The sequence below is a fragment of the Poecilia latipinna genome, unplaced genomic scaffold, assembly GCF_001443285.1.
Source record: "Poecilia latipinna isolate Pla-1442-1.1 unplaced genomic scaffold, P_latipinna-1.0 Scaffold1569, whole genome shotgun sequence".
Lineage (NCBI taxonomy): Eukaryota > Metazoa > Chordata > Actinopteri > Cyprinodontiformes > Poeciliidae > Poecilia > Poecilia latipinna.
Genome location: NW_015114185.1, coordinates 59,513 through 73,480, shown reverse-complemented (window position 1 = coordinate 73,480; position 13,968 = coordinate 59,513). Strand labels below are relative to the sequence as shown.

Here is a 13,968-nt window from a genome sequence, read left to right as displayed (position 1 = left end):
ACTCTGAACTAAATGTGTCTTTCTGACCGGAGCTGACAGCGTGTTGAAGAGTTATGGACCGGACCCTTTGGCGCGTTCAGCATTAAATGACGCGTTTAATTCAAGTCTCTAGTGCATACAGAGCAGAAAAAACTAAAGAGAATGCAATGTTGTGTTAATCCATTTATGGTTTAAACAGAGGAGCCAGCAGTTTATCTTTAGGAAATAAATAAAGATGTATTAATAACATTTAATTAGACCGTAACATGCGCAGTGCACTGCAGAACCAATGTGGATGCGGCTTTGCCGCTGCAAACAATTAAACTTAACTCATCCTGCGGTTTCAATAAAAGGAGCCTTCTTTGTTCGCATTACCCTCCCGCGCCCAGAAGGTGAGTGGCAGACGTAACATTTGTCCGTTTCGTGGAAGCGAAACCACGCAAAAAGATCATCGTAAAAGCACACGTCCAGACCGCACACGGGGTAAAAAAACTTGCTGAGTTCAATTGATTGGTTTGGATCAGACAGATTCTGACTGATGGACTAGCACAGATTTCTCTGCAGATGTGACTAGGAGCAATTTGTGAGGCACTGTGCGTTCAGATTTCAGCGGGTGAAGTGACCGTAATTTAAGTGGAGTCTTTAATTTCATTTATTATAAGTTATTGGGGCCACAGTCAGTGGGTTTTGTCACTATGTAGAAAAAGTTAGATGCGTTCATCTGCTTTATGTGTGATGAGATCTGGTTTCAGTTAAATTAGGTGAATATTAACTAAACCGCATAAAAATGCAGCTAACTAGCCTATGTTAATATGATTATCATTTGACGGGTAAAAATAGTACATGACCAATTTTTTTTTATACTGTTGGTAAAGATGATGGAGAACAAAAAAGTCTAGTGCGACCTCTGCTGTCAGCCTGTGTTGCTGGACTCTACATTCCCAGTGTTTCTGAATGGAAGAATTTCCTGATGGATGAGTCATCATAAATCCTCAGTACGGCTGGCTTGGTTTGCTGTTAGGACACCATGATGACAACCATCTCCATGGCTTTTATGAGGCAGTTTGCCGTAGCTCTGGGCCGGTCCGGTCATCAGGCTGAGTCACAGCTAATGAAAGGTTCTTGGTGTTCCAGGTCTGCTTTAGGACAGAGCTGAACCATGGAGTTCTGCCGGTCCTACTGGGTTCTAGTTGTGCTCATGTTTATCTATTAATTAGTGAACAACCTTCTCAAATAACAAAATGCATTATTTAATACTGTTATAATGATGTAGTTTTACCACTGTGTATTGATGAGGTCAGCAGGGTCTGATGGAACGCTGAATGCTTCCTTGCAGTCTGGTGTCAAGTGGCTTCTCACCACGTTTGGTTCCGCCCCCCCAGACGTCGGTTCCCCACCCGGCCATCGTTCCTGCATCAGTGAAGCAGGAGCCTGGAGCCAGTCACAGCCAGCAGCCTGGGTAACAACAACCACACTGTGCAATGTTGGGCTGGGCGGCAAATCCATTTTATCCATCTGTTGAATGTTCCGTTTTTGAAGATTTCATTTTTTAGAATATCTGGATGTTTCCACCAGTGTGTTCATTAGATTTCCATCATTAAGAGTGATGTCAGCTCACCCAAAGCAGCCATCTTGCTTAACATCTTGTTTGGCGTGTTTTACATCTTCTATTTATCTCGACTCTGAATTCAGGTCAACCCACAGAAGGAATGTTTAAAATTAAAACCAGTTTTAAAAATATTTTTTAGCCTTTGCAATTTTTTTTCAAACAGGCAGTCTTATGTAAAATTAACTTTTTGAGTTTTCCAACATGTTATAATGTTATTCCCTCATCAAAACACACTTGGAGAGTAGCCTTGGTTCTTTCATTCATGTTGGAAAAAAATTCTCTAGTCTCCATGGCAACCATTCAGCTCTGCCTAGATGGACCTAGCTCTGCCTTTGAGGCTCAGCTCCTCCACAGAGCTGTAGTTTCTAAGATTCCACCTCACAGAGCAGCTCTCCACCTCAACTCCCCCACTCACCTCCTTAAGACTAGCCACCATCAATTGGCAACTACCTGATGGAACTGCCCTCTAGTGAGTTCATATGAGCTATTTCTCAGTGCAATGCTGTTAAAAACTTTCAAAGGTTTAAGAGGAACCATGTTGTGATGACTTCCTGAAGGTGGAGTCCTCTGCTCCCCTGCAGGAAGCCCCCCTCCACCTCCGAGCACGACCAGGAAGAGGAGCGGAAGCCCCACATCAAGAAGCCGCTCAACGCCTTCATGCTCTACATGAGGGAGGAGAGGCCCAAAGTTGTGGCTCAGTGCAAAGTGAAGGAGAGCGCCACCATTAACCAGATCCTGGGCCAGCGGGTCAGTCGCTTTGTTACTAGACATTATCCATAGAAAAAAACGCCTTCAGGTAACCTGTACCAAATGTGATGGTCAGGTCATCAGGCTGAATCACAGCCACACACACACACACACACACACACACACCATTTTGTGTGTGTGTGTGTGTGTGTGTGTGTGTGTGCGCACGCGTGTGTGTGCGTGCGTGTGCTGAATTAATTACCCTCTGTTACCATGTGTTCACAGTGGCATTCGCTGTCAAAAGAGGAACAAGCCAAATATTATGATCTGGCTCGCAAAGAGAGACTGCTGCACTCAAAGCTCTACCCCAACTGGTCAGCCAGAGACAACTATGTGAGTAGACTGACTGCTGAACACACACCATCATTGTTGAACACACAACATCACATCCTCACCTGGCTCATGTCTGTGCAGGGGAAGAAGAAGAAGAGGAAGAGGGTGAAGAGTGAAACTCAGCTGGAAGGTGAGATGACATGTTGCTAGGTTACTCAGTCATTGTATATTGTAGAACATGGCTCTAGAGATCAGATGTCTGTTTTGGGGTTTGTAAGTTGTGAAACTCATGCTGTGTTCTACTGTAGAGACGGGGAGATTAATTTGGATGTGAAACACCTTAGTTTTTTTGTTTCTATGAAATGGTATAGTTTATTTTTCCCCATCTAAAGTCTGGCTGCTTTTAAATCCAAATCAAGCAACAGTCAAACAAAAAGATGAGGTTCTAAACCTGAGTCAGGGAGGCTCCTCATCGAGCACAGCTTCTGTTCTGAAAGCACCAAACCAGTACAGCAGCTGCAGACCTCTCACTTTCCCCAGACATTTATGGATTTTGTGTTCATGTTGGTGACAGGATATTTGGGACCTCCATCACACAGAAACACATCTACTAGCTATGTACCGCCATAATTTGCTTGTTGTGACCAAGATGATGTGAAATTTATTTCTGGGTTCATCTGTAAAGCTACAAAGGGGCTAAGCATCACCTACGGCAGCCCGATGTGTTCAATCTATCTGCATCAGTCTCCACTCCACCTGTATGCATGCACCCACCGAAAAATCTGTTGTACTCCATTTATCACATCAATCATTATAAGGATGCTTATTGGTCTCCAGAAAAACAATAAAAACCTGAACATTATCATTAATCGCAGCAGACTGGAGTTCTGAACAGGACTGGTATGAATGATGCAGCTTCAGCTCAAACTAAAGCAAGCTACTTCCTGCGTCAGTCATCCAGTTGTAAGAGTCATGGAGCTGCTGTAACCTGGATCTGACCTGAGGTTCCAGCTTCACCTCTCTCTCTCACACTCTGTGTGTGTGTGTGTCTATGTTCCGCAGTTGCTGCAGCAGCAGACGACTTCCCTCCACAGCTAAAGAAACCTCGAGAGGAGACGCCACACACACACACTCCGCTCTCACAAGCTTCACACACACGCCCTCACCTGACGCATACACACACAGTGTCTCATCTGACACACACCCAGCTTTCCCAGGCCAGTCCTGCCTCATCCCTGGACTCCCCGGCGACCCCCACCACGGCGCTGGCCTCGCCCGCCGGCCCGGCTGCCACACACACCGAGCACACACACTCCTCCTACAGCCACAGCGGACACTGCTCCCCCTACGGCGAGCAGCTACAGCCGCTCTCCCTCACCACCAAGCCCCCCCGCATCACCCACTCTGTGGGCCGCAACGCCGTCACCCCAGGGCCCCCCACCCCCTCCTCTACAGACACACCCACCTCCTCCCCCCACACAGCCTCCTCCAGGAGCTCCCCTCAGCCACTGTCTCACCCCTTCTTCCATCCCCCTCCCACCTCCTCCCACCGATGATTCGTCTCCTCTGAACAGCCAATCAGCTCAGAGGATCTGAAACATGAAATGTGCCTCTTTCTACATCCTGTAAATAAGCTTTTTTTTATTTCATTTTATTTTTTTTTATTTTTTTTTTTTACTTTTTATAGACTTGTCATATTTTATACCAGTATGAAAAGGACATATTTGGTCAATATTTGACTGCATCTAAAATCTGTATTTTTGATTATTTTTTTGACTATTTCACTTTTTCTACTTTCTTACTAGGAGGAAACAGTTTTTATGTGAAGGTGAGGTTTGGCACAAGAGTTTGTTTCAGATAAGTTTTTTTTTTCACTTTGTAGTTCTTCATGTTAAGCTAGTTGATGGTTCTTCATGTTAATAAATTCACACAAAATACAAACATGCTCTCATTGTTTTGGCATTTAGCCAATAAAAAAATCTCTTCAGTTTGGTAAGCCTGACTGACTAAGAGAGGAAAGATGGCTTTGTGAGGGTGGAGTCTATCAAAGCAAAACAGACTGGATGAACAACCATTGAGATATTAAAGTAACGATGAACCTAACACTTTTTGGATTGAGGAGGAAACTGGAGAACCCAAGAATCTACTGGTAGAACATTCTAACTATGAACCTGAATCTTAAGTGTTAAACCTAAACTTCTGCTTCTTCTGCCACCAGCTTCAACTGCAGGCCTCTATATAGCATCTGTAAGGATCTAGTTTCTATGGAGACAACCTGTTGTCTATTTCCAGTCTGTTAATTAAATCAGGACGTGGTTAAACACGTCATCCATTATAAGGAATAAATCAGTCGTATGATTCATTAAAAATAGGCTTAACAATTGTCATGTGCATGTTTCTTTGTTTTCTTTGTCTGCCAGAGAGACTTGATGACGAAGGTTTTTCTCTCTGGAGTGTCGGTCTCAACTCAACCCTACCCTATATGTTTCCTTAGCTTTGGGGGGAGTGAACTTTGACCTCTATTACTAACCAGGTGCATGACCTCATACCAGGTTGTAGCCCAGTGAGGAGTAGCAGGCCAGACAAAATCTGCTGTGTTTTTGTTGCTAGCTTGCACTTTTTGTTTACAAAAGTCCTGTCAGTTTTCCCCACCTGAGACACTCTGACTCTGAGAAAAATCTGAGTGGCCTAGTAAAAGTCTAGACTTAAATTCAGTACATGTATTTTAGTATGATATTTAACACACATACACATATTCAAAATCCTTAAAACATTGCTATAAACAAAGTGGGCCAATGCATGGACAATTATCAAATTTGATGTCCAGAGTGGGACAGCTAGTTTAGGAGGAAATGAATTTTTTCCCATAGAACCTGGTGGTGTTGGGCAGTTTTATTTATTTATTTGTTCATGTTAGCTTTATCCCAAAATTAACATTTGTTTAGCCTAACTTTAAGTGAGACAAATAAAGGAAAATCACAAGAGATCTGTAAGCAGTGAACACCTTTTCACAGCACTGACCCATTTCCTGACAGACCTTAAATGAATTCTTGTTTACAGGTTAAGGAACGACTCATGCTGTTGTGTAAAATGTCTGGTGTTTCTCATTTATCTCAGCACACTGAAGGAAAGAGACACTTGCGTAATTCAAACAACAGCAGAGTCCACATAAGGAAGTAGGTGGAAATAAATGTGTGTTCACAGCTTTCCATGACTGATTTAATTTGGCTCCAGACGAGAGGAGAGCCAGTTCTGGTGGATGAAGCCATGGTTGGGTGGAATGAGGCCAGGGACGCGTTTGATAAGGTGAAGCTTGAAATGAAGGCTGGCACTCGGTGATAATCAGAAGATCACTTCTTCCTCAGGAACCTAAAACCAAGACTTTTCCCTCACAATATTTCCTGGAATCTTCCCAAAAAGTAAAAAATAAAGAATTCTTATGTGGTAGAATCGGAGCTACAAAACAATGTTAGTCATATATTTACAGGAGTTTTAGCATCCTAGCTCAAAATCATCTCTTTTCCTACTGAACATCTATACAATTTGGATTATCTATTTGTTGAACATTTTGAAATGGGTTGAGTAGCTAATGTGAATGTGGAAAAAACTTCATACTCAAATATTCAATTTTACAATTCTGCAATTTATTTCCAGTTGTTTGACTTTGCATAGAGCCAGATAGGGCCTTCTATAAACCATGTGTGGTTCTTCATGAAAGAACAGAATCTCTGAAAGATGTTTGGTTGCTGCATTTCTCCAACATGGTTCAGAGGCAAAATTCATCATCATCATCATCTTAGACCACGTGCTGCTTCATCTTCCCATTCAACAGATGATCAGTGTTATAGATTCCTGGACTCATGGAGCTAAAATCAACTCTTCTTCTGCTCCAACTAACAGCTGGGCTGAGCCAGTCTGGAATCTCACAGACGTTTCTTTTTGAAGTTTCAGGTTGTTGCCATATAAATACATAAATGCATCACCATCTGAGATCACAGCAGCTGTCTCTCTCTGGGTTCAGGTCTGCACATTCTGCAGAAACGGCTTTGACCAGAGTAAACCTAAATTGTTCTGGGTATTGAGAGGTTTTTTTTTTTTCTATCACTTTCACTTATAAGGTCAAGTAATTCATATCTAATGGACTTTGAGCACTCTATTTCCCAGAAGTCAGCAGACATTCAGTAATTAATTATGTATTCTCCACATTGCAGTTATTGTTCTACAAGCATAAAAAGTAAGTGCATCCATTTAATATGTTTTTACTCATTAAGCTTTTACTATTTTAGTGTTTAGACCTCCATTAAGCAGGGTAACTTCCTGTTTTTAACTGGTCATCTGTGATGTGACTGGAGGGCAGCGCGATGTACTGCACCTGTTACAGTCTAATGATCATCTTCACCTCTCTTTCTGCCACTCAACATGCGACCTGCTCTTCTATTTAGACTTTAATAAGTAGACTAACAGAACTTTATCACGTGTTTTGGCTTTCTCGTATGTATTGCAGGAATATGAAATGCGCCACAGAAGTCTGAATCTGACCGAAACATCAAGAGAGTAATTTTGACAGCCTGAATTTTGGGTCGGACTTTTGCTGCAGATCTAAACTCTAGCAAAAGATGTCTTTAAATGAGTAATATGATAAAGCATTTAAAGATTAAACACTCTTTATTACATGCTGCATTTATGATTTGTTAAAACAATCAGAGGAATTGAAGGCTGAGAAAGAAGAGCCACCCTGTTCTAAATGAAATAAATTAGTTTTCAAAAGCTATTGTGTGAGGTAAGTGCCAGATAGGTGACTACTTGGTATAATTACTCTGATTGAGCAAGTGCCTAAATGAAGTAAGCGTGCTTGGTCCGGAAAGAAACTGGTTTTGGGACTTAATACATAACGTGTGCCAAATCTTTCTGATATCAATCTACTCTGTCAAATAGAGATGTGAAAAAAACTTTGAATGTTGGATAAAGCCTGTTTGATCAGGATTCATAAGAGATGGGAGATGGCCCTCTAGTCTCATCTTCAACAACCTAAAAGTATGTTTACATTGATAAGGCTGTTTGGCCTATATGAATCCATACTTTTCTGGTTTGCAAATTATTATATATTAATCATAGTATTGGGAGCATAAGTCTTAAAAGAGAAAAAGGTGACTCCTCAGGGGGAAAAGCACCAGGTCTTTTCCTTCTTTTAAGAATGATGTCACTGCGACATTTAATACTTCCTTCTGATTATCTGATTTTAGAAAATACCGTCTAACACATTATCAACATTCTATCTGAAGAGTAACAATTCAGCTCACCCATTATTTCACCTGAAATGGACTGAAGTTTCCCAAACCTCTGCTGACAAGTTGTGCTGTGACTCCTCTCTTAGATAATCTTGGAAAAAAAATATGAAATAATAGACACTGAACGCTGCTGGTCATCTGAAATTTCTGCCAGCAGGCGGAACTGTTTCTAAATCACAACAAAACTTTCAATTTGGGGATTTTCTGAGATAAGTCAGACTCTGGTGGAGGTTTGTCAGTGTTTAAAGTCAACCCCCAAATATCATATAGCTCAGTGTGGAGAGGGTTTCGACGAGACGGTAGAAAACAAATTGGAGAAAAAAAGAGTCTGAGCCGTAGACTCATCCAATAAGAATAAATCTCCAAGTTAATGACCCAAGGAAAGAATCCTACAGGGTTTTGCCCACTATTTCTCTGGCTAATGGAATATGACATTGATTTAGGATGGCCACACCTTAACTGTATGTGCTACAAGATGAATAGAAAATAGAATAGAATTATTTTTTTATATTTTTACAACGTCATTGAACCCTTTGACATTTTGAGTGATTATTTTTAAAATCATATCAACACAAAGAGACTTTTTTTGGTAATGTGCTATGCAACAAATAATTTCCAGGAGCAGAAAAACAAATGTTTACTCCTTCATAATTTTATGTTTACTGAATAATGATATCACACCAACAGGTGGAACTCATTATCCTCATCAAGACATTCTGGCCTGTTCATGGTGTTGCATTTGATGCTACAGGACATTTGAGCACCAGACAGGGCAGCTGCATGCATTGTTACTCAGACAAAATCAGGCCAACATTTTGGTTGAATTTCCAGTAATGTTAACATGTATCTTTGTGCCCAGCCTGGATTATCAACCCAGCAGAGACTGTATCATTTTTCTGTTAGCATTCTTTCACAGATTCCAGGCAATATTTCTTTGTAGTTGTTGTTTTCATTTAGAAAAGTCAGTGACTAAGAAAAGATCATGAAAAATAGAAGTTTTTACATTTTACTTTAAATACAAGTAAATAATTTTCTCCTAATTAAATATATAATATGTATGTACATGATGTAGAAACAAAAAACTCAATGTTTCCTTTACCAATATATAGTTTTACAGAAATATCAGTTACACAGTTCCCACTTTATCTGTTGTCACCTGTTTGTGATGTTCCTTCCATCCATTTTCTTTACACCCTTGTCCCTTAGTGGGGTCAGGAGGGTTGCTGGTGCCTATCTCCAGCTAATGTTCCTGGCAAGAGGTAGGGTTCACCCTGGACAGGTCACCAGTCTGTTGCAGGGCAACACAGACAGGACAAACAACCATGCACACACATGCACTCACACCTAGGGACAATTTGGAGAGGCTAATTAACCTGACAGTCATGTTTGTGGACTGTGGGAGGAAACTGGAGTACCTGGAGAAAACCCACACATGCACAGGGAGAACATGCAAACTCCATGCAGAAAGACTGGGGTGGGGAATTGAACCCAGAACCTTCTTGCTGCAAGGCAACAATGTTACCAACTGTGCCACTGTGCAGCCCCTTGTGATGTTCCTGATCATGCCAGTCTACATATGTGCTGAGTCAGCATGCAGGAAAACTGCTTGCTAACTTAGTGAAACAATACGTTGTCTAGTATTCTGTGAAACAACCAATGATGTGGCAGATATTGTCTCCGCTTTCCTGTCTTTCTCCATTTCTGCAAACGGGAACACATCTCTGGTCAGTCGTGTCAGAAAGCATGGCATCTCTTTCTTCCCGCCATACTTCCTCCCTTTGGACTCGAAGGTGTAGGCAACCCTGTGGGAGAGTCGGGTCATCAGCCGAGTCAGCTCCAGGTTAGAGTGACCCTCCTCTTCCAATAATGAGCAGAACGTCTGCAGGAAGACTGATCCAGTGAAATTCATGAACGCACCATAACCTGATGGAAAAGACAAAAGATTTATAAACTGATTCATTTATGTCAGATTTCAATTTTAATAGACATCACTGATTGCTTCTTTAAGTTGCAGTCTAACTGATTATTCACCTGGTGCTGTGGCGAACATCACAGCTGTATCCACGGGAACAGAAAAATAGTGTGGGAATCTGCTGACTGATGAATCAACCTCCACTCCATCATCCAGAGCGCCTCCCCGGCACGCCTGCATGGGTGGAATGGAGATGCATCAAACCAACCAAGAAAACATCAGTGTGAGAAGAGTTGAAGTCTTCTGTAATTCAAATGAAATCGTCACTGTTGTGCTGTTTGTGTGTCACTAAGAATAAAGGCATACCTGTATGAGGAACAGTTTGGTCTTTTTCTCCATGCATTCATTATCAAAGTATGTGAAGACACGAGACAGTTGGACAGGTTTCCCATCCGATCCGAACACGCAGCCCTCCTCCCCATGAGACGACAGGACAGCCAGGAAGCACTCCTTCACAGGCCGCCTGCTTTCTGAGGCAACGCAAACAGCCAACATTACAGACATTACTGTCAGTGACTAAGGGAGCAGGTTAAGCAACAAGCTTCATGTGGTTGTACACAATGTTAAAAATGCACCTTTCTGTGTAACAGTCACTGAACTGTGTTTAATCAAAGGGGGTGTTGACAGAGAAACAGGCAGCAGGTGTTCCTACACTCCTCTTTCATTCATCTCAATCAATAAAGTTTTATCTATTAGTGATAAAAAGCAATAAACCCAGCCTGAACACTGAGGTTTTCCTCCTTCTTAGTTCTAATGACACATAGTTTTCTGACTCAGTGTTAGATAATCCCAACTGGAAAACTTGCCTTTCAATCATGTATTATTGTTGTGATGATATTTGACAATGTAGCTGTTATAGGCAACATGTTCTATATGAGTCCTGAAGCTTTTGTCTGATTTGATTTTTTTCAATAAGTTGCAAAAAAGAAGACTTTGGTTAAAACGTCCAATCAGGTTCTAAATATTCTGTGGAAAACTTTTTTCTGCCGAGGCCATTAGATAAGACGTTAAGAAGGTTTAATGGAAAACCGACAGATCAACACATTTCACAGACCTGCTGGTTCAGTTATTCTAGACTGGAGCTCACTAATGCAAACCTTTTTCCAGGATATGTGGAGCTTTGACCTTCGGGACCTTAAAGTTTAGCTCTAGCTGATCTTTGAAGGGATGGAACCTGAGCCATGGAGAGTGGTTGTTCTCAGACAGCTTTATCAACACATTTCATTTTCTATATAGATATACAGCTCAGAAAAAATTAGAAGATCTCTTGTTAACATGATACAACACTTTTTAGCTCATTTTGGAGAAGCTGCCATGGGAATCATGACGGAAACTGAAACTAGGTTTGCAAGGTCCTTCAGGAAAACTGTCTGTGAGTCTGAGAGCTTTGGTATTGGCATGACATCTTTTTTCTTGTAACAGTAAAAAATTTACATGAGTCCAAATAAGAAGGAAAACAAAGAACGCCCATTTGCTCCCTACAGAGTTAAACAAACCCTTCTGGAAATGAATGAATGAATCTGACAGCTCAGAAGTTGACATTGATCTGTTACCTTCAGAGAACAGCTTGTAGATTTCCTTGCTGCTTGGGTCCATGTGAAGTTCCACCTTGTAGCCCAGTTTAGTGAGGATGCAATGGAGCTTCTTAGCGTCACAGTTGGCCCCCGGCCTCCTTCCCAAGGGAACCCCATAGTCAAAGTTTGCCACAGACACCAACACAGCCCTGTTGCACTCCTCTGGTCTGTCCATGACTCCCTTCCACATTGGCATGAGGTTCATGTGAACTTCTGTCTATCAGCTGGGATGTGTGCAGTATCTCTGTTAGACTTTGAGTCTGTGCATAATTCTCCTTTTAAACTCTAGCTCAGCTATAAATCCCTAACCACGCCTCTTTGATAACACCTTGTAGGTTGTAGGTTGAGTTGTGAAGTCACATGATTTAAAATTTCATTGTTGCAACATTTACTCTTCCGGAAAGCGATTTGCTCCACCCACAGTTGTTATAAATGCTGGGAAGCAGATTCCTGTTTGTTCCATCTGATTAACGTTCACTTAGTCCCAATCTGTGATCAAAACTGTCCATCTCAAAGCGTCATTCAGGTGTAAACGTTCTGATCTGTCAGAACATGTTAGCTGAGTGGAATACTGACGTTGATGGAAAAATGAAACAGAGGAATCTCGTTGTTCTAGAATGTCTGTGTCTTTTCTCAGACAGTGAGGCTGTGAAAAGAACACATCAATTTTTCCCATTGTATCCTAAAGAACTCCTGATAAAGTTCATAGTTACTGTTCTGGTGGTTGTGCTGCTCCTGGGTGAATCTGGGGGCCTCCCTTGGCCCCTAGACGGTGGTCCTGGTCATTATGTCCCAGGGTTCTGGTTCAGTGTGTATGCTGGCCTCTGCCTGGACCTGGCTCAGGGGCCTTTGATGCATCTGTGGATCTTGGGGCATCTTAAGCTGGTGGAGAGGTTTCTACCATCCCATTGCAGATGCTCTCTGCTTTAAGTAGTTCATTATGTTTCTGTTGGTTCACTTATGAATACATTGGAATATGCATAGAAGCTATTTCACTCTTTTTTTTTTACCGGTATTTCTTTGGTGTTCTTTTTGGGAGAACCAAACATTTACTGCTGTTACAGCCACACAAATTCAATCACACTACACACAATAGTTCACTTAGTCTCACCACAGTCATATTTGGATTTCTTTAAAATTTAGGATTTAATTTACAGAATGACTGGCTTTTGTTTAGAATGCAACACACCATAACACTGTATTCTAGAATAAGTACGCACATTTTAGTTTACACTGTTATATGTTTTGCTTGATTTAACCTTTGTTTTGAGTTACCTGAGTGCTCCAGTCCTTCAGGGGAACAAAGAGGTGGAGAAAGCCCATGGAGACTGCATACTGGTCCATACCACAGGAAGGGGAGGGGGGATTCTCTAATGTTAGTTTCAGGTAGGTTTTTGTGTGTTCTCCCCTTTGTGTCTTCTATGTGGCCTGATCAGCCAGTACTTAAGTTTCCCCCTTGTCTCAGTTAGAGAGGTCTGTTTGTTTGAGTTGGTCTGAATTGAAGTCTGTTACTTTGTCCTCTTTTATGATCTCAACTTTGTCTTTTTTTTATTATTTACCAGAGTTTCTGTTTTGGGTTAAATAAAAACCAATTCTTTTTTATTTTAAACTTGTGCCTGGCTCAACTTTGACTGCTCAGTCCATCACACTAGGTATGATAGCCAAAAGGAATTATGGTTCTGAAGGCTTTAGGAATCTTTTCTGTTGACAGATGGTAAGCAATTTTTCCATGTTAAGTACAGCTCCTCTAGATGTGCAGTGCACCATTTTTTCCTCAGATTTAATTTCTTCTGACACCTCTTTCTTCTTCAAGAACAACAACGCATGTCTCCTTGTCAGAACTAGAAGACATGTCCTGACCACACAGGAAATAGGACAATCCAGACAGGTGAGAGGGAATCCCAGGCAGCTTGTAGATCTGTCTTATAGTTCTCAGTAGACTTCAGTTTAGTTTTTATGGATGTACAAGGAAGAAAATCTAATTTTGAAAGTAGAAAAGCAGATTCAGATTATTGTACAGTAAGCAAAGTAAGATGCACAATGTTTTTTCCTGAAAAGTTGGTAAAACATTGTTTCTGATCACTCAAGGTATAAAGTATTTGTCACCTGTTTTTATTTTTTTGTCAGTGTGTCAGGAATCTAGAAGTTGATGGAAACAAGAAAGTTTGGACATTTACGTCTTAGTATTGGCTGTAACTGAAACCTACCTTGAAGGGATTTTGATGAAGTCTATCCTCTGACCATGTGGCAAATGAATGTACTGTTGATAAAAAGGGAACTATTATAATGAAGTTATTTAAATATAGAACATTTTCTTGAACTTGTTGGAGCTGGAATAAAAGATGCTGTCTCTTGAAACTACTGGATATTTACTCTCCAAATTGTAAGGCGTGACATTGATGAAAATCAAGGAAGTGTTATCAGAAGATAACAAAATACTAAAATATGCATGTTTTAATGGACTTTTAACACCCGATGAAACAGACTTTTTAAAACTAATGTGCATTAAGTAACAACGGCACTTTA

General features: G+C 41.1%; 2 protein-coding genes across 2 annotated transcripts in view; one reads left to right on the top strand and one right to left on the bottom strand.

Moving 5' to 3' along the window:
- LOC106963692 (transcription factor 7-like 1-A) overlaps positions 1 to 4,993 on the top strand; it is a 35,025-nt gene extending 30,032 nt beyond the window's left edge. Inside the window, exons 7-11 of the mRNA XM_015058739.1 lie at positions 1,301 to 1,438; positions 2,170 to 2,335; positions 2,561 to 2,668; positions 2,750 to 2,798; positions 3,671 to 4,993. Coding sequence (XP_014914225.1) covers positions 1,301 to 1,438; positions 2,170 to 2,335; positions 2,561 to 2,668; positions 2,750 to 2,798; positions 3,671 to 4,164 — 955 coding nt within the window. The 3' untranslated portion in view covers positions 4,165 to 4,993. The remainder of the gene's footprint in view (positions 1 to 1,300; positions 1,439 to 2,169; positions 2,336 to 2,560; positions 2,669 to 2,749; positions 2,799 to 3,670) is intronic.
- A 4,371-nt stretch (positions 4,994 to 9,364) lies between these two features.
- Positions 9,365 to 12,041, bottom strand: casp17 (caspase 17, apoptosis-related cysteine peptidase). Its single transcript, XM_015058741.1, has 4 exons — positions 11,422 to 12,041; positions 10,175 to 10,338; positions 9,928 to 10,042; positions 9,365 to 9,819 (listed from the first exon to the last, which is right to left on the bottom strand). Exons 1-4 carry the CDS (start codon positions 11,645 to 11,647, stop codon positions 9,506 to 9,508), a joined length of 819 nt encoding a protein of 272 aa, XP_014914227.1. The 5' UTR covers positions 11,648 to 12,041; the 3' UTR covers positions 9,365 to 9,505.
- Positions 12,042 to 13,968: the final 1,927 nt, after the last annotated feature.